The sequence below is a fragment of the Amphiprion ocellaris genome, chromosome 16 (genome assembly GCF_022539595.1).
Source record: "Amphiprion ocellaris isolate individual 3 ecotype Okinawa chromosome 16, ASM2253959v1, whole genome shotgun sequence".
Taxonomy (NCBI): Eukaryota; Metazoa; Chordata; class Actinopteri; family Pomacentridae; genus Amphiprion; species Amphiprion ocellaris.
Genome location: NC_072781.1, coordinates 8,763,337 through 8,788,120, shown reverse-complemented (window position 1 = coordinate 8,788,120; position 24,784 = coordinate 8,763,337). Strand labels below are relative to the sequence as shown.

Sequence of the window (24,784 nt, the reverse complement as noted above, 5' to 3'; positions counted from 1 at the left end):
TCTACAAATACAGACTGATGTCATTTTCACATGGGGCTGGTGCAAATAAAGATTTTATGGATTATTATGGATTTTGGCAAAGTATGTCTTGGGGTTTATTGGTAAAGAGGTCAGTAAAGAGGGTGTGCTTATGTAACTGGTTATGAGGTTTTATTGAGAAATAATTTATCAACAGTTTTGGGACCACTGTTCCCTCTAAGCTGCGCGCGATACTTTTTTTTTTTTTTTTTTTGCGCATTTATCATCTATTTTTTTTGCCATTTTCGAGTTTTTTTTAACTTGAGTCTCGACTCGATCGTTTTTCTCAGGAGGTTGGACTTCAGCCTTTGTGCTGGAGGGTTGAACCCTCAGTTCCAAGACTTTCAAAGCCTCCAGACCTCCCGAGTCCTCAGGACCTGAGCTTTCACACAGTCTGAGGGCTGAAATTTTCTAAGTCCCACAGTAGTTCTCTGTTAGATTGAACTTCCAGACAGTCCAAGGACTGATATCTTCTAAGTTCCTGAGTACTTCTCTGTTAGTTTGAACCTTCACACAGTCTGAGGACTGAAATCTTAAAAGTTCTTGAGTAGGTCTCTGTTAGTTTGAACCTTCAGACAGTCTGTTAATGTTTCGATTAAATCTTTAAGTTTTTCTTTTTAAATGTTTTACCACCTTTTAATGTTTAATTTTCTTTTTAAATCCTTCATTGTATTTTCAGTGTTATTCCTATTTGAACTTTTATTGTCTTTAAGATACAATTTTCTAATTAAACATTTAATTTTTTAATTAAATGTTTTGTCTTTTTATTGGATAGGTGTAGTGAGAGACAGACAGGAAATGGGGAAGACTTGCAGCAAAGGGCCACTAGCGGGACTCGAACCCGGGACGCTGCGTCGGGGACCAGCCCCTGTACATGGGTCACCCGCTTAACCCGTTGAGCTATATGAGCACTCATGTTTTGTCTTAAGGGTTTAATGATCTGATTAAATGTTTTGCATTTTTAAAAATGTTTAACATTCTTCTTGTTTAATTGTATTTTTTAAATGTTTAATGATGGAAAATACTTTATCTGTAATTTCTAATATTTGTATTTTAAAAATTTTGTTTAATTTCATAACGACATGTATTGTATCATGTTGAATGATCTCATTCGATATTTTGTCTGTTTAATATAATTTAATGTAATTTAATGTTTAACTCTATTAAACAGACAAAATATCGAATGAGATCATTCAACATGATACAATACATGTCGTTATGAAATTAAACAAAATTTTTAAAATACAAATATTAGAAATTACAGATAAAGTATTTTCCATCATTAAACATTTAAAAAATACAATTAAACAAGAAGAATGTTAAACATTTTTAAAAATGCAAAACATTTAATCAGATCATTAAACCCTTAAAAAGACAAAACATTTAATTAAAAAATTAAATGTTTAATTAGAAAATTACATCATAAAGACAATAAAACTTCAAATAGGAATTAAACAGAAAATACAATGAAGCATTTAATAAGAAAACTAAACATTAAAAGGTGGTATATGTACATATAATTTAATTGTATTTAATGTTTAACTCTATTAAACAGACAAAATATTGAATTAGATAATTCAACAACATACAATACATGTCATTATGAAATTAAACAAAATTGTTAAAATACAAATATTAAAAATTACAGATAAAATATTTTCCATAATTAAACATTTAAAAAATAAAATTAAACAAGAATATTAAACATTTTAAAAAATGCTAAACATTTAATTAGATTATTAAACCTTTAAAAAGACAAAACATTTAATTAAAAAATTAAATGTTTAATTAGAAAATTACATCTTAAATTTCTTAAATCTTTTTAACAATAAAACTTTTAAAAAGTTTTATTGTACCAATTTTTTTGTTTGATTTAATTGCTTTTTGTTATGTAGTTTATTTCTTTAATCTTCTTTTTCTGTCAAGATTTTAACCCCAACCTTAAAAATGAAATAAACCCTTAAATCACAATGAAAATACTTCTGTTGTCACAATCATGAGTTAGTCAATTATTCAGTTTATCAATTCAACTTTATTTGTTTAGCACCTTTTACACAGATGACAAAACTAAACAAGCAAAGAGAAAAAACTATGATTAAAACTCAAAAACATTCAAAAAAAAAACAAAAAAACATTTAACATGGTAATAAAATATGTTGTGTCCAGGGGATGGAGGGAGTTTATTGAAGTCTTCTTGGGCTCACAAGGGAAATCATTTAAAATATAAACTTGATATTCAGTCTAAGGAAACTGCAGAGCGACAGAAAAACCAACAATATCTCCTGTTTTCTCCTTTAATGAGTCGACTGTTCTTGTGCTTTCAGACCAAAGAACTACAGACTCTTCACAACCTGCTCAAACTCTTGGTACAGGACCTCACCACACGGGTCAAGAAGGTTTCTGTCTCATTTCTACTCTGAAGCTCACCTTCTCCTGCTCAAACTGCTGACAAATGTTTCTGCTGCTCTACAGTCTGGTCTCCAGAACTTCCTAAAAACTCTCAAAGTCTCTTCTGCTGCAGGTTGCTTTGTAGAACTGTTCCAGAAAACCTGACTAAACCACATGGAGGGGCCTCAAGATAGTCGTCCAAATGAAACCATACAAAAACCAAACTAGTACAACCCAAACACTAAAGTCTCCTGCAGCCTACCAGAGAACCTCTGAGAACAGAGAATCAGGACAGGAACTCTTACCTTCTGGACAACCAACGCTGGTTCTCAAGCAAGAATACAGAATGTGTCTGACCAAAAACCTCTGAAGACTCACTACAGCCAAGATAAAGACACAACTCAGCTGCATCAAACCCACTAATCACTGCACACATTAGCACCATGTGCTAACTGTGGCTAAAGAACCACATTTACCAAGACAACTATCCAGTACAAAGCCCTAAAACACACCAAGAAACACATTAAAGATGATTTTACTGCTGGAAGCTGCAAACCAACGCCTAAAGAACAAACTGAAGCAACAGAGCCAAACCTCAGTGGTGAAGAGAAGCAGAGGAAATGTTTGTCTGCAGCTAAATAAAGCAGGAAGACACTGAGCTGCTCAGGTGTTCCTGATAACACCAAGCTGCTCAGGTGTTCCTGATAACACCAAGCAGCCACCTGGACAGCCAATAGGAACACAGCTTCCTGGAAGTCCAGAGGGCTGGCTTAGTGAAGGAAATTTAATTTAAAGTTGAAGCAGAAAGTTAACAAAGAAAGTTGAAAACCACCTTCTGATACCTGAAATCTCTGAGTTTTCACACAAAGAACACCTGAACATGTCAAACTGGTTCCATAGTAGAACCATCATTGTAAAAACATCATAGTATGGTGTGTTGCTCAAAAAACATTAGGACCCGGCTGTCAGGGGACAAACATGTAAGAAACATGAGAACAGAGAGAACCCAACCAGTAGGTCACAGTTTATCATCCCCCAGTCATCTCCTGAAGTCCATATGGTGAGAGACATCAGTATCTGGTTGTTCATTTACCAGAGGATGCTTATAATCATGCTGATGTGGTCTGTACTCTACAGTATTTTAGTGACTCAATAAATGCCTAAGTTGTTTTTTTTTTTTAAATGCTTTTTAGTTTTTAATAAACATTTAACAGCCTATATGTAATCAATAAATGGCCTTTGCCTATCTTAAGAAAAACTCACTCAGAACTCTGATATGTTAACAGTACTAAATAAATCAATAAATACATGCATACACACAAAAATAAGTTAATACATTAACTGTGTTAAGATAAGATTTAGATCTAAAAAAAAAGTTGTTTATGTTTTTGCAGAATCCAGTATTGCTCACTGGTTGGTCATTACATTTTGTTAGTTTGATTTCACTGTTTAAAATGATGCCACCTCTTTTCAGACAGAACCTGGGATAATAAAACAATACAAAATTTTTAGTTCCATGTTAATAAAGCACTTAAATCTTTAAGTATGGCTAAATGCTTTTTTCAGAATTAAATATATCACTCCTTAGGTGGTAGTGGCCCCAAGTTCAGTAAAGTTGGAAAGATATTCACAGATTCAGACTTCCAGCATCAATAACTCATTAGATATAGGTTGTCAAAACATAAACGGTGCCTCTTTCCCATTGTTGCAAGGCAGACAATGAAAAAGAGGGCTGGTCAGTCCAAACGTGGGAAGAGATTCTCAATATAAATTAGTACAACACCAGATTGAAAACAAAATGCACATCCAAGAAAGGGAAAGAACAAGTAGACTAAAAGAAACATACAAGGTCAAACCATAAACACAAGACTAAAAATGATAATAATAGTATTGACAGTAAATAAGTAAAATAATTACATACATGAATAAATAAAGGCTAAAAGAAAATAAAATGAACAATGAAATACAGTTAAAGAAATAATTAGATGGTAAAATACACAAATACTTTTATAAATTAAATAGAAATTTAAAAATTAGGATTAGAAATAGAACTTCTAAAAAAAGAAATAAAACTTTGCATAATCCTTCCCAGGGCTGCACGGTGGTGTAGTGGTTAGCACTTTCGCCTTGCAGCAAGAAGGTCCCTGGTTCGCGTCCCGGCTTTCCTGGGATCTTTCTGCATGGAGTTTGCATGTTCTCCCTGTGCATGCGTGGGTTTTCTCCGGGTACTCCGGCTTCCTCCCACAGTCCAAAAATATGCTGAGGTTAATTGATTACTCTAAATTGCCCGTAGGTGTGAATGTGAGAGTGATTGTTTGTCTTTGTATGTAGCCCTGCGACAGACTGGTGACCTGTCTAGGGTGTCCCCTGCCTTCGCCTGAGTCAGCTGGGATAGGCTCCAGCCCCCCCCCATGACCCTAGTGAGGATTAAACGGTGTATAGATAATGGATGGATGGATAATCCTTCCCCTTTACTGGCTGCTGCTTGTGAGATGAGTCTGAGCTGCCTCACAGTCTGCCAGGTTTGTTCACTTGCTAGAGCTCCTTGTATTTATTCTAAAATGTCTCAGTCACAAGAAAAGTACACTAAATCCTGCTTCCTGCAAGAGTGTAAAAAGAGCTTCCATGCACTCCCAGCATCCAAGGAACCTGAAAATCCAGTGTATTACTTTTCTTTTCTTCTCTCCTGCTCTCTGTGCTCCGATATACTGAATTTCAGGAGAGCAAAATTCCAAATAAAGCTTTTCTCATTCACAATTTTTTATTTTTGCAGTTTCTGTTGTCGGACAATGGAACGAATATGAAATAGTGACTGAAATGCATCCTATTTGTTATCTGGCAGTCACTTTTTATAACCACAAAGATGTCCAGCAAAGTCACCCAACACATGAGTTAAAAACTATAGTTGGGCTGAAAATTCAGAGTTATTTCAAGGTAAAATGATCAATCAGACAGAAAGTTAGAGTCTGTGTTGGCTGCCTGGCGATCAGCTATTATACTTCATACTGCCAATCACAGACAGATGCAGAGAGAGTCTTCTTCCTGAAGGGGGGGTAGACAGCAGCAACACAGAAACAGCCCGTTTAGAACAGCTCTAACAGCAGGGGCTATACATTTATTGTAAAATTAAACATATGCAGTATTTTTTGAGCTGAAAAATTGAAATGAACATTGTGAAGACATACGAGGTTTTCATTAATTTGCTGAAATTGGGCACAATATGGGACCTTTAACGAATTTCTTCTCTACACTAATTAGTTATGAAATCCATGCCATCTGAAAGAAGAAAAAATTTTTTAGAGCTGTTAATTAATTTGCATAGAGTGTACGACAAAAATACATCCTAATCTTTAAATATTCTTTAACACACCAAGTACAAACAAAAAGCAATGATGGATCTGCTTTCCATCATTGCCTAAAAACTAACACTGATGTCATCCAAAACTATTTTACTGAGATAGATCCTAGATTTATTTAAGTCAAACACATCTTGGACAAACAAAGCAAACCTCCTCAAACCTTTTCCTTGCATATCTTTCTTTCTTTTCACCCTCGAAAATGGCTACATTCGTGCATTTTTCCCACACTAACATCATGTCCGATACAAGCTCTGACTGTCCGAAGTCTATCATATGCATGACACACTATTTTAGTTTTATCTTTTTTAATAGAAGAGTAGCATTTGATATGCTGGTTGAAAAAGATTTTAGCATGAAATGATGTACAATGTTTTTGACTGAACATCATCAACAGATGCAAACGTGAACTCAGTAAATAATCCTAATTTTTTTTTAAAAAAGCACCAATTAAAACAGAAAACAAGCACAAGAGGTCATCAGAAACAAAATGACAAGTGAATGAGCAGATTACATTTAACAAGTTCACCACACATCTTAATCTACTTCATGGTTTATTCATAAATGCAAGTGTAACAGTCCCACCCTGCCTGTCTGCCATTTCCCCCTTACTGTAAGGAAGTTACATTTTTGGGAAGTTAGATGTGTGAAAGTATCTAGTATACTTTGTTGTAGACAAACACTTTTAAAAGCTGTGCGGAGTGAGTTATGACAGTAGCAAAAACAGAATAGTTAATAAAAATATATTTATCAAATAATATAATCTGTACCGCTGAATAAAATTTTTTCAGATTCAATTTTTTTTGTTTGCTCTAATGTAGTTCAGCCATTCTATACACTGCAAGTTTGTCCATTTATCCACATTCATTTGCAAATAATGCATTTCTTGAATACACAACATCAACAAATATATAATAAACTGTAAATACAAAAATGTTAAATATACACATTAAAAACCAAACATCTTGACAATAAATATCAGGATTATTCATTGTGTATATGAATATATTTTTGGCAGCTAGAAAAAATAGCATCAGTTTATAATAAAACAAGAGATTATCAATAACAGAAGAGAACACAGTGTGACACGAATCTAAAAAAACAGTACAGTAGGACACAGACAAAAAGACCAACAGTTGCAACATTTAAATGTTTCGGTGGTGCTCAGCTAATGTGCTGTATGTAACATCCACATCTTTAGCTTCAGCCTGTTGGAGAACAGAGGCAAATACAAAAATTAGGAAGGAAAAGCAAAAGAGGACATAAAAAAATCTAAAACCTGACAAGAAAGTAGACAAAATAAAGGGAATCCCCTGACTTACTGGAACAAAGAACAAAATGATTTGAAACGACTGAATTACTGGAAGTTAGAAGCAATGTGAGCTTGGTTTCACGTCTCTTAATATTTACCCTTTTTTCCCTTGGTTTCTTTATGGTCACCACTGAACTGTACATCGCCTCCACATCATTTTCAGGATTTGACTTCTAGGTAAGGACAGATGAGATAAATTGAACATTTTCCAGCTTTGATGGATTTTAAACGGTTTTACTCAAAGTACAAATTTGAATTTTAGTATCAGGGTTACCCGACGTGAGCTTTTTCTTGTGAATTCAACATTGGAGTACGTTGCGTCCTCTTGAGGCTTAGCTGAATGAGCAGACCTAGCAACCTGTCAGTTACAGAAGGAATGAACAGTTTAACTTTATTACATTAGTTCAACAAACCCATCAAAATCTGTGGAATCACCTCGAGCAAAATATGCTTTAGTGATCATATAATGTATGTTTCTGATAGTGGTTACTGTGCTCGATTATTAATACCAGAACATTATAGTATTATTCCCTTTAACGAGAATATTGAAGATCCATCTGTTGTGGTGTGGTCATTCTGCTTACTTGTTGAGGGAATATTTGTTCACAGAAAATGTTTAACTTGTTTTCCCAGTGATGCTGCAGTTGTGGGTTACCTGGCTTGAAGTTTTTTTCTTGTTTACAGTAGAATACATTATTTCCTCATCAGCCTGCGGAGAAGAAACAGACCAGAGGTCAGGCGACCTTTGATAACTTCAGAAGTACATGAATTACAACACATCTGCAGTAGATTAAAAATAGGTCTCCACTGTTTACCTGGCTTGAAGTTTTTTTCTTGTTTACTGTAGAGTACATTATTTCCTCATCAGCCTGCGGAGAAGAAGCAGACCAGAGGTCAGGTTACCTTTGCATAACTTCAGAAATGCATGGATTACAACACATCTGCAGTAGATTAAAAATGGCTCTACACTGTTTGATAAAATAGTCAACATATAGAGAATCCTGTGCTGAAAGAGACATAATAGATAAATCCTTTAGAATGCCGTCATAGAGGGAACATTTGCTAAACTATCAATGCTCATCTCAATTGCATTCAGAAAAGCCTTATATATGGAAAAAAAAAAGGGCAAAATGAATAACTTACCATTTCTGTGGATGATGCTTTGATCTGCTCTATAATGAAACAAAACTGCTGTTACTGACTCACGGTGACAATACACATTCATCTGAACTTGAATTAAAATTATTAAAGAATTACAAAGAATTGTGGCATGGAAGTTCAATCAGACTTACTGTGTCTCAACATAAACCAGATGATGAAAGCCACAATTGCAATGAAGACCAACAAGCTCAGGGGAATGATGAGGCTCTTTAGGTCAACAGAAGTGCTGCGGCAAACATTTTGAGAACACAATTAAAATTAATTAAGTTTAAGAAGTTATAATTATATCTTTAAAACATTTAAAAATAGACTTTCTTAAAGTGTCTTCTGACCTGTTCTGTTTATTTGCAACTGTGGGGATTGTTCCAACATCAGTACTGTAAGAATTTGTGGCTATAATTCAAAACAAGACAACTATTAGTAGAAGAATGTAACAATCAGTATTCCTTATATTTCTTAGGATACTACCAAAGCAACCTGGTTGTAATGTATATATGTTTAGAATTTAGAATCACTTAGTGTGCTTACTGGTGGTGGGTTTCTCACTAACAGTCACATGCACTGGCATCTGGAAGTTTCCTATGGAACACCAATACCAGCCACTGCTCTCTGCATTCAGTTCACTCATAGTCACAGTGAAAACCTTCGAAGGCTGTGCATCGATAGTCACTCTTGTTCCATCTATTGATCCAGATGGCCCTGTTACACAGTTCTTTCCCAGCCTGCACCACCTCATTATTCCAGTGTTACTGTAGTGACAGTTGATGGTTATGCTTTCTCCAATAATTCCTGTCACCTCCTGATGATCCACATAGAGACTGGGTGTACCTTGATGGAAAACAAAGAGAAAATCATTGGTAGCTCAAAGACTTCACATTTAATTTACATCATAAACTTTGACAAAGTAACAGTAAAAACACAAGCTGTTACTGTCACAAATTTAATACCTTATTTAGGGTTTATCCTTCATTTATTTTATTTTTTTTTACTAATTAGGAAAGATTGAAAAGAAGGGTACTTACTGGTGACTGACAGGTGAAAATAATGTCTGATATCTGAGCCACTTTTCTCCACTGCACACCAGTAATCAGTGTTTTTATTTGTCAGTCTTTTCATAGTCACAGTGAAAATTCTTTGGTTTTTGTCATCTGAGATGGAAAACTTTCCTGATCTATCTGGTTGATTTGTTTTAACTGCAAATGAGCACTGATTCCAATAGTATCCTTCACACAAGCCTTTAACGTGGTTTATGTACTCTCTGTCATAGAGACAGGGGATGGTGACTGAGTCTCCAGTCTTCACTGATACTTCACTGACCGTTGTTACGCAGCAAATTCCTGCAACAACAAACAGAGCACTTTAATGCAAACACTCTCTAAAACCTGCATGTTTCACATATGAAATCACTGATAATTTTGCAACTTATGAAATGAAACACTGACTGATATGTACTAAGACACACAGTCAAATTCCACGTACGTGAAAACCTTGTTGGCAAAAAAACCTTTCTGATTCTGAATCTGACTACTGGTTATTGCAAAATATCATCTGACATTAGAAGTATGAAGATGAAGAAATGCATACAGAGGCACTCTAAAATAAGCCAACCAACCTGTTAGTCCAGTGAGGATAAGAAGAATGCTGAAATGAACGGCCATGTCGATGTGAACTTGAACGGCTACACTACAAGACTGATTCTACACTTCCTAATTTTTGTAATTATGCAAACATGACTGCATTGCAATCACTCTTCCTCTTGTAAAGGCAGTCACTTTTCAAATGTGGGCTGATGAAGTAAGTATTGCTTGTACCCACACTGACTAATGGCTAGCAAAACATACATCGATTATTTGGTGAGCTGGTGACTCTCCTGCTATATTCTTAACAGTATCTGTCAAAACATTCATGGAAAAACTGAAGGTACTGGAAGTCACTGAGAAAAATAATTACATAATGAGTGCTGTGGTAAAAATATGTTAAATCTGAAATGATAACGGTGTTATTGTGTAAAAATAAACCAAGCTTTCCCATTGATCAAGATCATCATCAATGACAAGATGTCAAGTCTTGAGTAACTTGAATAAAAGCCAACTCCTTACTTTGGCCTTTCACAGCTAACAGTGTTGTCGAGTTTGAGTGTTTCTTGCAAAAGGTTGACAGTACAGCTACAACAGTGCCACAGAATTTCTGTTGAAATTTCAAAATTGAGGTAAAAGAAAACTGGAAGTTATTAGTAGTGTTACAATATAGTTTAAGTTCATCAGTGAAGCTTAAACTCAGCATGAAGGAAAGAATTTTTACTGTTCACTGATGTACGTACAAATGCTAATAATCAATAACCTAAATAGTTGGTTTGCCTGATCAGCCCTGTAGGAAGCAATTAGCGTTCAGTTCTATGAGTAAGAAACGGTCTTTCTGTAATCAGATGTTTCACCCAGAAGGTAAACAGTCTTATCACCACTGAAGCACTTTGTTGTTGCAGAATTTACTTGTGTTTCTCTATGTTCCTGTTTGTTGTGTATTATGGAAAATATGTCTTGGACTGTAATTCATCACGTATGATAATCAGCACATCAGTAAAGTCATCAAGGTGCAGCACCTCACTGTAGTAAGAGTGTTGGCTTAGATTCTACAAGACTGTTGACAATAAATGGAAGAAATAAATTCATAAACAGAAAGGCAATATGATGCGTCAGGCCATGTTTAGTACATAATACACGCAATACATACGAATTCAAACAGATGTTTTGGAAAGCCCAGTTCTTTCTGTTAGATTGTTCATATTTACATATGCTACACACACACACACACACACACGCAACATCAACATTCACAAAACTCTGAAAAGAACTTAGCATCACGAGGCTTGAGGGTCTGAGGAATTGCATTGCATGTAAACCCCATGTGTGTATTCCTGCCCTGATAAAAATGCTTTCAGAACAATCTTCAACCTACTGCTGAACGAAGGGCACTGCTTTAAAAAAACAAACAAAAAAAAAACAAGTGTAATTTATGTAAGTAACTAAGTAAGTTTTTTAGTCAGTTCCTCAATGTGAGCTTTAAAAGATAATTAGCTGCAGAAAACATGACTTTTTTCACTTCTGAATTCCACTTATAGAGCTAATTGAACAACTTGGACACGTTTTAATTTGCAATCTGGTGACGAACAAGTCTTATCTGGATTTAACAAAAGCAGAAGGCTCATCGAGGCCACTTGAATAGCCAAAAGTGAACTAGACAAAGCTTTGTCAGCAGAGGGCGCTGAACATACTAATAATGATACAGCATAACAACAAAAGAAGCTGTTTCTCCCTACTGATCCTAGGACATTTCATTACTGCACTGAGTCCCTATGAACCCACAAATATGAGCTGTAGGCCTAATAAACATTACAGTAAACAGTAAATCCAACATTCATGTTGTCAGTGAAGGAAAATTTGTAGAAAGATCTGAAATACACATAATGGTGGCAACTGAAAGGTAAAAAGACTCGCCAACATCTGATCCTCCATTTTTACTTTTCCTACAACAGACCAGTAATGATCAGTGTATTTATCTGTCACAATATTTTTAGTGACTGGAACACGGTTGTGTTTTAATTCATATGAGCAAGAGAGCAAAAAATTAGGCAAGGAATATATGGAAAAGGCAAGCTGGCATCAGTGGTCTCAGTGACTGAACCCTTTCATTACCACAGAGGTTAATTCTAACTGGAAGGCTTTCTCATTTTTGACAGTGGTTTCTTTGATCCTTTGGTAAATCTCATCATTGTTTTCAGGGCTTTAAAATTAATTTTTAGGCCTTTCAATACATACTGAGATCCTTGGGGACCCACAAAACTAACTAATATAAGACAAACCTATAAAAGTAGAAAATTAAAGGTCCTTTATGGTGAAAATTCATTTTTATTGTGTTTAATGGTTGTTATAAATTTGGAAGTGTGACATAAAATCTGTTAAGTTATAAAGACATTTAGTTCTGCCATTTATCAAGCATCTAACACAACTAGATAGCTTCTCGGCTGTAAAAGTGAGAGAGACTTTCCCAGAGCTGCTATGTTCCAACCATAGACTGTATGAGAAAAATGTTAATTAATCTGCATAGAATGTAGGAAAACAAATTGTAACTTGTATCTCAAGCACAATCCACAATGGTACTTTAACGCTTACTTACCATCCTTTGATTCTGATATCATTTAGTTTTCAGTCAATTCAGGTAAATGTCATTTGTGTGACATGTATAAGTCTAAAATTTAATCAACCGTCATCTGGTCCATCTGCATCTGTTTGCCATTGTTACCTAAAAACCAACACTAATGTCATCCAAAACTGTTTTGCTGAGATAGACTCTAATTTATTGAAGCCAGGCACACCTAGGAGTGCTGAGAAACAAAGCAAACTTCCTCAAACCGTATTATTGCATACCTTCTTTCCTTCCTTCTCACATCCTCTTACTTACACCATGTCCGATATGAGCTAAGACTGCATGCTATGTCATGTGTATAAGACACTATTTTAGTCTGAAGTTATTTCATAGAAGATAAACATTCAATTTACTGACTGATAAATATTTTTTCATGAAATGATGTGCCCTATTGCTGATGTTGAACATCATTTTATTGTCAAGAGAGCACAGACTTCAAATTAGGACCCACTGCAAGCATAAATTCAATTTTTTAAAAAAATCCCATCTACCTTCAACGCATTGGAAGAATTGGAGGCTTTTGGCTGGTGCCACCAGGGAGCCCAATACATGGTTATCTATATTATATATACAAATATAAATTAAATTGTAAAGACAAAAATGGGTCAATGCGTCTTTAAAAATATTTAGAAATTATGTGAGAAGAAAAAATGTAACAGCTTACAATAAAAAAGGAGAAGTGAAAAGTTATCTAGTCATTAACAGCAGAAACCACAGCATGGCAACAATCTAAAGAAAAAATAAAACTGTCCAATAAGACAGACAACAAGACAAACAGTTGTAACATTTAAATGTTTTGGTGGTGTACAGCTTATGTGATGTACGGAACAACCACATCTTTTGCTTCACCCTGTTGGAGAACAGAAGTAAACACAGAGATTAGAAAGTTCAAGCAAAAGAGGACATAAAAAATTCTGAAACCTGACAGAAACACAGAGATTAGAATGGAAAAGCAAAGAAAGGGATAAAAATTCCTCAAACATGGCATTAATGTGGCCAAATTCAGTTTAATTCAAGGGAACTCCCAAAACACGCTGAAACAAAGAACAAAAATGATTTGAAATTAATTTTTAAAAAAACCTGTAAGTTAGAAACATTGTGAGGTTGGTTTCAGGTCTCTTAATATTTACCTTTTTTGCATTTTGTTTATGGCAGCGACAGAACTTCACATCACCTCCACATCACTTTCAGCATTTGACCTCTAGGTAACGACAGATGTGAAAAACGGAATATTTTCCAGCTGTTTGATTTTCAAGTGTTTTATAAAGTACAAATGTAGTGTTAGTATCTTCAGGTTACCTGAGGCGAATTTTCTCTAATAAATTCAACTTCAGAGTAGATTGCGTCCTCTTGTGTCTGTATTGAATGAGCAAACCAACTGTCACTTACAGAAAGACGAAACAGTTAATTTCAATACTTTAGTTCATCATTTAAGCATTCATTTAACAATGAGTCCCTTTAGAAACAAACCCATCAAAATCTGTGAAATTACTGGAGGCAAAATATGGTCTAGTAATCACATGATGTATTTATTTCTGATGATGGTTTTTGTACTCTACAATTAATGTTAAAAAAGTCAGAACATTATATTGTTATTCCTTTTAACAAGAATATTGAAGATCCATCTGTTATGGCATAGTCCTGCTGCTTACACGCTGAGGGACTATTCGTTCATGGAAAATGTTCAACTTGATTTCTTAATAACATTGCAGTTGCAGGTTACCTGGCTTGAAGTTTCATTATTGTGTTTGACTGTAGAAAATGTTATGCCCTCATCCACCTGTGGTGAAGGAGAAGACCAGAGTCATGTCAGAAGACTTTCTGCAGTTCTTCCTATAGATAACTTCAAAAATCCATAAGTTAGAAAACAGCTACAGGAGATAAAATAATCCCAAAGCTGTTTATTACACAAAATCAGAGACCCAAGTGATGACAGAAAACACAGATTTACGTGAATTAAATTTATAACACAGTGAATAATTAGGATGGGGAACGATGAATGTGAAGGGACCAGGAAACTCTCTAACAACTGTACTGGGGCAATAGAGGAATAAATAAAAACAAGGAGCTAAAGGGACACTGGAGGTAGCTGGAGGAAATAAGCTATCCAACTGGGTAGTACAAGACCAAGACCCAGAAAGGCTACGAGGACCTAGAGGGGCCAAGCTATGCAAAATTGCTGCAAGCAAATATCATTACAGATTAAACCTAGAGGGCAAATATACACTTCTCAGGAGGGGTACTGACCAAGACCAAGTATGACAAGACAAAGAACAGTGACTGGGAGGGGCGGAGGGAGGAGGCAGGATAGTCCTCTGTGGAGATCTGTCTGGAGATGGCATCAGGTTTAATGTTATGGGAAAGAGGACAGTGCGTCAGGGAGAAGTTGAATCTACCAAAGAACAGGGCTTGGCGGAAAATTAACCTCTTGGCAGTTTGGATATAGGCCAGGTTCTTATGGTCTGTCCAGATGATGAATGGCTGGTCCGCCCTCTCCAACCGGTGTCTCTACTCTTCTAAAGTGAGCTTGACTGCTAACAGCTCTCAGTTCCCAATGTTGTAATTCCGCTCCACAAGGAAGAGTCTTCTGGAGACGAAAGCACAGGGTTGAGATTGTTGTCGCACTGGGATTGTTGAGACAGGACTGTTCTCACTTTGGTGTCAGAGGCATCTCAACAAGGAGCTGGAGAGCAGGATCTGGCTGAACAAGGATGGGGGCAGAAACAAAATAGAGTCTGAGATCTTGAAAGGTTTTGTGAGCTTCTGGGGTCCAAAGGTTTTGGGATGGAGGATGGAGGAAATCATACCCACATGAGGCAAAGTGGAAAGGCCGGAGAGAGAGAGCTGCCAACTAAGCTGAGGTGGAGGTGGAGGGTATGACACTGTTTGCAAGACTACATATAGACAAGTCTGTACTGACTAATGATATATTTTTATGTACAGCAGATAAATCCTTTTGAAAGCAGTCATAAATGAAACATTTGCTAAACTATCAATACTCATCTCAGATGAGCTCAGATAAGTCGTAAAAATTTGACAAAAAACTGACAAAATGCTCTCAGTTACAGTCAGTATGATGCTTTGCAGGTATGCTTATCGTGTTGAAGAGCTTAGCAGAAGACAACAGCCTCTTCTTCTGTTTGATTCACTTCACAATTCTTGTAGTATCACTGACCATGTAAGCAGGGAAATGAATTAATAACTTACTACTGTTCTGGATGATGATTCTGCTTTGGTCTGCTCTATAGGAAAACAAAACTGCTGTTACTGACTTGCTGTGACAATGCACATTAATCTGAACTCAAAGTAAAAATATTCAAGAATTACAAAGAACTGTGGCCTGGAAGTATAATCACACTTACTGTGTCTCAACATAAACCAGACGATCAAACCCACAATTACAATGAAGGCCAACACACTCAGACGGATGATGGGGCTCTTTAGGCCAATACTGCAAGAAACATTTCGAGAACACAAAGAAAATTGGTTAAGTTTAATCAATTATGATAACATCTTTAAAACATTTATAAAGGTGCTCCCTGTACAGGATTCTTTTCTTTGACCATGCGAACACTTCTGACCTGTTCTGTTTATTTGCAACTGTGGTGATTGTTCCAACATCAGTACTGTAAGAATTTGTGGCTATAATTCAAAACAAGACAACTATTAGTAGTGTGACAATTGTTATTCCTTATATCTCCTGGGGTTCTACCAAAACATTTACAGATGGTTGCAATGCATATGTTTATAATTTAGAATCACTTAGAGTACTTACTTGTGAAGTGGTTTTCACTAACAGTCACATGCACTGGCATCTGGAAGTTTCCTATGGAACACCAATACCAGCCACTGCTCTCTGCATTCAGTTCACTCATAGTCACAGTGAAAACCTTCGAAGGCTGTGCATCGATAGTCACTCTTGTTCCATCTATTGATCCAGATGGCCCTGTTACACAGTTCTTTCCCAGCCTGCACCACCTCATTATTCCAGTGTTACTGTAGTGACAGTTGATGGTTACGTTTTCTCCAATAATTCCTGTCACCTCCTGATGATCCACATAGAGACTGGGTGTACCTTGATGGAAAACAAAGAGAAAATCATTGGTAGCTCAAAGACTTCACATTTATTTTACATCATAAACTTTGACAAAGTAACAGTAAAAACACAAGCTGTTACTGTCACAAATTTAATACCTTATTTAGGGTTTATCCTTCATTTATTTTATTTTTTTTTACTAATTAGGAAAGATTGAAAAGAAGGGTACTTACTGGTGACTGACAGGTGAAAATAATGTCTGATATCTGAGCCACTTTTCTCCACTGCACACCAGTAATCAGTGTTTTTATTTGTCAGTCTTTTCATAGTCACAGTGAAAATTCTTTGGTTTTTGTCATCTGAGATGGAAAACTTTCCTGATCTATCTGGTTGATTTGTTTTAACTGCAAATGAGCACTGATTCCAATAGTATCCTTCACACAAGCCTTTAACGTGGTTTATGTACTCTCTGTCATAGAGACAGGGGATGGTGACTGAGTCTCCAGTCTTCACTGATACTTCACTGACCGTTGTTACGCAGCAAATTCCTGCAACAACAAACACAACATTTCAATACAAAATAAAATGTAACACTTATAGCCATATATATGCAATGAGCGATGACACCAACCTGTTAGTCCAGTGAGGATAAGAAGAGTGCTGAGATGAACAGCCATATCGATGTGAACTTGAACGGCTACACTACAAGACTGATTCTACACTTCCTAATTTTTTTAAGTATGCAAACATGACTGCATTCACAGTCATTCTTCCTCCTTTCAAAAGTCCCAAATATTCATGTACCTACACTGACTAATGGCCAGTAAAATATCTATTCTTCGGTGAGGTGGTGACTCTCCTGCTACATTCTTAGCAAAATTTGGCAAATTACTAATGGAAAAATTTTAAGTACTGGAAGTCACTGAGAAAAATATTGATATGAGTAAAAAATGTCTTAAATCTGAAATGGCAAATGTGTTAATCTCTTAAAAAAAAAAAAAAAAAAAAAAAAAAAGGATTTCCATTGATCAAGAACATCTTCAGATGTCTTCGAGATGTCAAGTCTTGAGTAACTTGAGTAAAAGCCAGCTCCTTACTTTGGCTCTTTCACAATGCAGTGTTGTCGAGTTTGTGTGTTTCCTGCAAAAGGGAATCAGTGCCACAGAATTTCTGTGGGAATTTCCAAACAGAGGTAAATGAAAACTGGAAGTTATTCGTACTATTACAACATAGTGCAAGTTCATTAGGGAAGCTGTCTCTGTCCTCTCTTAAACTCAGCAAACAGGAAACGATTTTTACTCTCCATTGATGTACATGCAAATGCTAATAATCAATAACCTAAATAGTTGGTTTGCCTGATCAGCCCTGTAGGAAGCAATTAGCGTTCAGTTCTATGAGTAAGAAACGGTCTTTCTGTAATCAGATGTTTCACCCAGAAGGTAAACAGTCTTATCACCACTGAAGCACTTTGTTGTTGCAGAATTTACTTGTGTTTCTCTATGTTCCTGTTTGTTGTGTATTATGGAAAATATGTCTTGGACTGTAATTCATCACGTACGATAATCAGCACATCAGTAAAGTCATCAAGGTGCAGCACCTCAGTGTAGTAAGAGTGTTGGCTTAGATTCTACATGACTGTTGACAATAAATGGATAATACACGTTTAAAAACAGGAAAAAACTAAATGAAGCATAAGGCAAAGTTTAATAAGGAAATATACACTAATTAAAACAGATGTTTTGATAAATGCAGTTATTCATGTTAGTATGTGCATATTTGCATATGATACACATATTATTAACTTACAAATATGAACTTTAGGCCCAATAAACATTACAGTAAACCGCAACTCCCACATTCATGATGTCAGTGATGGAAGATTTGAAAGACTTGAAATACATTTCGTGATGTTATTACCTCTGGCAAATTAAATGTAAAAAGAATCCAGTAATACACACCAGTAATAATCAGTGTCTTTATCTGCCAGATTATTTTTAGTGACAGGTACATGGTTTGTTTTAACTTCATGTGTACAAAAGGTCAAACAATATCCTATATATAAGTATGTCACATGATCTCTGTATTGTGGGTAATGTTTGCATAGAGATGCATCTTAATCACTGTAGTGAAGTTATTTCCTGCAAAAAACAACAAAACAACATAAAAAAAACATATACAATGACACACACTAACCTGACCTGCATATTGAAGATTATTATATTTATTGTTTAGAATAGCATAAATACTGCTATGCTAATTGATGGTTTCACAAAGGGCCTCCAGATTCTATAAAACAGAACAAAACATCACACAAGGCCCAATGCATTAGCAGCACTACTACATTTTGTAAATATTCAAAAAGTCGTAGCTCGTAAATTCTCTCTTTCTCCTCGCTCTGAGTTCTTGAGGAACTACAATGTGCTTGTGGGTTTTTTTTCACAGTAAGTTACTGAAACTTTAGAAATACCACTGTTACATGAGTGTTGAAATTATAATACAAACATTTACATTAAAAATGTCCTGTTTCTCTTCACAGCAAATGGAAACCCTCACACACCATTAAAATGACTTCATCAGTGTTGTAAACTTTCTGGGTTGATGTCCTCTCATCCCGTTTTGCTCATTAGAGCTCGTTATGTTTTATGGTGCTGTAGATCACACTTCTATCAGCTGGTTCAGCCTAAGGAAGAAAACAAGCACTGATAAGTGACGCTGAAAATCTATTAATTAATCAGAACAACAACACTATTAAGTACCATAATGTGTGTCAGTGACAGATAACCAAGATATTTTGGGGTCTGTATGAACTGAAATTTAATCATGTACCATTTGTTGCATGTTATCCTTCAGGACAATGGTGCTGTATGTCACACTCTCCGCAAGACTGCAGTCCTGCTGGACGAGATATGGTGAATATGAAAAAATAATCTATGGGGAAATATCTTTTTCGGCACAGTTTTCCTTATATAGAGTGTTCACCTTTGTCTTGGCTCCTGCATGCTGGTTATGAACAATGGTAGCGTAAGGCATATCAGAATCAGGAGTTTCTGTGCCCTATGAGGAATGAATTACAATTATAACAATAAATAGACAATATGTTCAGTTTATTTGCTTGCTCCTCCTGTTGAATTGTAGATTTGTTTGCTTAGTTTGAATATCACTGGGGTATGTAAATGCTGTACTGAATACTGACAAACTCTAGGTATCTCCAGCAGCACTAGCATAAAACTTTTGTAAACTCTGCTTAAACGTATGTATATGTTTATGACCTGGACTTCTTTTCAAGAACACAGTTTTTTCCTGTTTGGGTTGAAGTGTTCATAAGTGGTCTATTTTTAACCCTATTTCACATTTTTCCCCCATGGTTATGCACTGCTTAATGCATAACCATGTATTTTTATTTGTAAATTCTTGAACAGCTATCAAACAACCACTTGGAATCAATTTCAAAACTTTTTATCCTTAATTTGCCATAAACCTACAAGGAAACAGATGACATCTAGCCATGAAGCTGCTTATCAGTCAATTGTCCAGTTACTTTTAAGCTGACAAAAATAGGTGGGGACTATGTGAAATAAATTTTAAAAAGGCTGTAATTGCTAAATTGTTATGCAACCATTTTTGTTAAACTCTTTGACTTAAAGATGAAAGTCTACACTTTCATCACATCTTGTTTAGTTGTAAATCCATTGTAGTGCTGTACAGAGACATTATGACAATTGTATCATCCGTCTAAATACTTACAAATCTGACTGTATGTGCACCTCAGGCTGCTTGGAAAGAAGTAAACTTGCAAATAACAATTCTGCAAATGTTTCAAAGGTAGCAGAAAACACCATTTACACGTAAAATGTTTGATAATATTCATGGCTTTGAATCCTTATGCTGGCTTGTATAAATCTAAGTGCAATGTTAAGCAGCAGGTGAGTTTAAAGTGTTCAAATGAAAGAAAAAAGTCTTCCTTACTTAATTTCATCAACGTAATGCAACACAGTATTCCCACAGTATGCAGCTGATGTCAATCTAGGCATTTGTAATCAGCAACTTAAACTACATTGTACACCTGATTAGCCAAGTTCTTTAAATGTTGTTTACTTCATCTGTTTTATCAGCAGAACGTGTATGTAATATTGTAAAATATTTACCAAGAAAAGAGGAAATATGCAAGTGACGATGATGAATATTATCTCTGTTACAAAACGAACAGGCATCACTCACCACATTGATGTCCCATACTTCAGGTTTGCTTTTATCTGAAACATATACATTTTTGAAAAAGAGATTTTTTTCTTTAAATGTGAATTTGTTTTAGCAGAGTTTATAGTTGACTTACTATGCATGATCATCCTCCATCCCAAACAAGCAGCAGGAACAACTACCAGCAGCAAGACCATGGTGGTAGTGACAATTATTACTGTTGTGAAACTAGAAGACAGAGATATGCAGATGTGACAAATATTCAAGTGGATTTAATAAAACACTCCTTGTACAACTCATAATGCTGTCAGAAATGGATTCCTTTTTGCTTATATGCTTAATGCTTATTTTGCTAAACTAAAAAAAATAAAATAAATACAAGCATCTCTCATCTATGGGGTACAGAGAATTTGAGTTGAACTGATTTTTGAAAAACAAAAACTTCTGTTCAAGACTGATTTGGAAGAACAATCTCTCAAGCCCAAATTTGTCTTCTGGTGTTTTTAAGAGAAAATGTAGATCATATCAGAGAAGAACTCTAATGGTGGAGAGGGGAGGACATGCAGAAATCAGACCTGAACCTATTAAATTGCAAAAGTGAAATAAACTAGAGTACAGACCTCTGGTGTTCATCTTGGGGACTTCCACTACCTGTTCCATTTACGGTGACGTTTGCGGCTGGAGCTGCGTGTGTTTCAGTACTTGTGAGCAAGAAGGAAGTCTGGCAAGTGGTTGAAGGAATCCCTGTGAGGTCTATTAATGTAGCAAGTCATGTTAATTTATTTTGTAGATCATATTGGGGTATTACTGCTTTTTGTGCATTATATTACAGTTAGTGAGCATGTTGTATATTACAAGATTTGTAATCATTATTGTAATCAATAGAATAGAATAGAATAGAATAGAATAGAATAGAATAGAATAGAATAGAATATGACTGTCAAAGTGACAGTAAGAAAAATCATGAGCTTAAGAAGATTAAAATAAATGAGTTAGGTTAGTATCTTACCTGTTGTTTTGGGCCTCAGTATAGTTGCAGTAGTTGAGGATAATTCATGAACAGTTATATGCACTGGCATCTGTTGGTTTTCACTGGCACACCAATACCAGCCACTGCTCTCACTCCTCAGCTCACTCATAGTCACATTGAAAACATTAGGAACACTTGCATTGATTTCCATAGTTGTTCCATCTATTGATCCAGTTTGAGCTGTTACACAGCTGCTGCCCAGCCTGCACCACCGAGGTACCTCTGGACAAATATAGCGGCATAGAACAGTCACACTTCCTCCTTCGTGTCCTGTAATTTCCTTCTGGCTCACATAGAGACTTGGTGTACCTTGAAAAAAAGCACAAAATAAATCATAATCTGACTGTATTTTAAATGTAAGAAAATCTTTTTTCTTTTTCTAACAGGTACTTTTAAAAAAGGATTTGTTTGAAACATTAAAGGGTTTACCTGTGGTAACTGACAGCTCAAAATATTGATGAACATCTGGAAGTAGAATTTTCACAGCACACCAAAAAAACTTGTCTTCATCAGTCAGATTAGTAATAGTCACAGTGAAGATTCCTTGTTTTGTGTCATCAGAGATGCAAAACCTTCCCGAGCAAGGTTGCTGGTTTGTTGCAATCACGATTTTGCACAAAATCCATACATTTCCTTTACACAAGTATTTGACATTATCACTGTATTTCTGCTCATAGAGACAAGGGATAGAAATGGAATCTCCAACCTTCATTGGCACTTTACTCACTGTAGTAATGTGACAGTGAATTCCTGACAAAGCAATAGAAGACAGGTAAATTGCAGTGATGCTCCTTAAATGCACTGCCACTATCATCCACAGGTTACTACCACATAGCCAACATATCTGTCACAGACTATAGATTTTATCAAAACCAAATATTAATAATTGAAAATAACCAATCATCATTTTAAACGTAACGGATCATATTTTATGACTGAACAGCTCAGGGTTTAGCTCACTTACCCACAAGTCCAGCAAGAATTAGATGAGGAATATATAAAAAAGTCATGCTGGCATCAGTGGTTTCAGCAAATGAGCCCTTTCAGTATCACAGATGCTATTTCTAACTGGGTTACTTCCTCTTTTTGACAATGGTTCCTTTGGTCCTGCTATAAATGTTATAGTATTTCAGGCTTTCATTTACAAGACTATCAAAATGTGATCAGTAATTATTGAATTCTATTTACTTTATTTGTAGTCACACATAAGTTAAACATTATCCGGGACCTCTCACTATACTGTAAAACTTAAATTTGGCTTATACTTCAATATAAAGCAGAAAAGGTTCAAGGTACAATACACAAGCATCCATCTTATTAGAGTTGATCATTTAGGTGTGATGTTGTACATTACATTTAATCTCATAAAGTTTTGTTTTGAATTCCAATTGAAGTTGCCGGTACTACAGTAGTGGCATCTAGGACTGCCTCAGTCCTGGATACTGCTAGATGGCACAGTGGATGTTTCATGCCTGAACACACCAAACAAAAGAAGAATACATAGTCAACCATGTGCCAATGCTTTTCCTTGGAAATCAAGATAGGTTGTTGTTGTTGTTCGGACGAAGCTAGTTTGCCAGACATGCTAGCATTTGCATTTTATCTAGGATCAAATATTGATGTAGAGTTCAGCATGCAGACAGATGCAAAATTTGACATGCCTCTGTTCCTACGAGGTGTCAATTATGAATTTGCAATTCCTGTTTGGGTAAGAGCTCAAGCAAACCTCAATAAAAGCCAAACCTTACTGATGCAGGATTTCAAAGGCCAACGTGTCAATTTAGATGTATTAAAACTGAAAAAGTATAGACATATTTTTTTTATAAGGATTGTGACTGAATAGCTATTTTTGACAGTTAAAATAGTCTGTCAACAAATCTGTCGTAATGACTAATTTTAATGTCTTGATTTAAACAGTGCATGAATTTAGAGGCTTTTATTTCAGTCTATACAATGCAAGTGACAGGAGATCATGTTCTAGTTACCTTATGTCATCCTTTAAACCTGCAATATATTGTTGTAGTGACTGAGAATACAGAAACAAGACAAAAAGCATTTACATTTCTCAGTGTGCGCATGTTTATTTTTAGTGTACGCCCGTTGGTTTTCTAATATTAGCAGTTCTATACAGTTTCGACAAGTGATGGTCATAAATCAGATTTAAAGGATTTTAAATTGCCCTTATTTCTGAAAAAGCTCTGTCTCAGCTTTAAATTTGTCAAACTATCTATAAAAGCTTATGTGAACATCAGACATTTCTGAAACACTGTAACTTTGCAGAAGTGTGAGCTGCACTGTTCTCTTTAAAGAGAACATGGCCTTCCTGTCTGTCTGGCTGTATGGTCGACAAAGTATGCAAATGTGACACCGGTAGCCCAAAAAATGGCTCAAACTGCTGTTGTTGGACTTACTTTAAAATATCTATTATCAACCCTGCTATTTGCCACTTGTTAAATGGGCTTATACAATCACATAAGTTAGTCGAGCTTTAGTTAACAGGAGCCTAGAACTCGCATTTGTCTTTTTGTCCCATCGATTAAGGGTCTTTTTCCCCCTCCATCACTGTTCTGATATCAGTGTAAGCCTAAGAGCCTGAGTCTGTGATTACACAAAGAGACAGAAGCATCTAACGTAAGATCTGAAAGAAGCAAAGAACAACCATGAATGCCATATACCATGACAAAAGGTGTTGATGAATACCAAGGCCAGTTCATGCTATTTTGAACACAAAGGGTGGAGACAACAAATGCTGACTTGATTTTGTTTTCGTTGTAGTGCACATTAATTGATATATATATATATATATATATATATATATATATATATATATATATATATATATATATATATTTTTTTTTTTTTTTTTTTTTTATAAACTATCAATGCTGTTTCTGAAAGTGTTATCACTTTTATTGCCAAAACTTGTACATGTTTTCCCACATTGAATTTCTTTTATGATGTACAACACAAAAATGTAAAGTTTTAACAGTGTAAAAATACTAAAATAACTCCCATTGTTACGCTGTAAAAACTGTACTTGTGTTAACCCTGTAAAAATAGTAGCTTGTGTAGTTACGACAGGA

The 24,784-nt window shown here is 35.5% G+C and overlaps 1 protein-coding gene across 1 annotated transcript; it reads right to left on the bottom strand.

Annotated features, from left to right (window-relative positions):
• Positions 1–6,299: 6,299 nt before the first annotated feature.
• LOC111575529 (uncharacterized) lies at positions 6,300–24,438 on the bottom strand. Its single transcript, XM_055018764.1, has 28 exons — positions 22,131–24,438; positions 21,681–22,010; positions 21,292–21,424; positions 20,808–20,899; positions 20,693–20,727; positions 19,454–19,528; positions 19,301–19,366; positions 17,106–17,190; positions 16,708–17,022; positions 16,214–16,513; positions 16,020–16,080; positions 15,801–15,889; positions 15,646–15,680; positions 14,162–14,218; positions 13,738–13,794; positions 13,613–13,639; positions 13,263–13,288; positions 9,848–9,918; positions 9,258–9,572; positions 8,764–9,063; positions 8,568–8,628; positions 8,367–8,461; positions 8,218–8,246; positions 7,890–7,943; positions 7,730–7,783; positions 7,349–7,432; positions 7,173–7,247; positions 6,300–6,970 (listed from the first exon to the last, which is right to left on the bottom strand). Exons 1-28 carry the CDS (start codon positions 22,513–22,515, stop codon positions 6,908–6,910), a joined length of 3,369 nt encoding a protein of 1,122 aa, XP_054874739.1. The 5' UTR covers positions 22,516–24,438; the 3' UTR covers positions 6,300–6,907.
• Between the last annotated feature and the right edge of the window lie 346 nt (positions 24,439–24,784).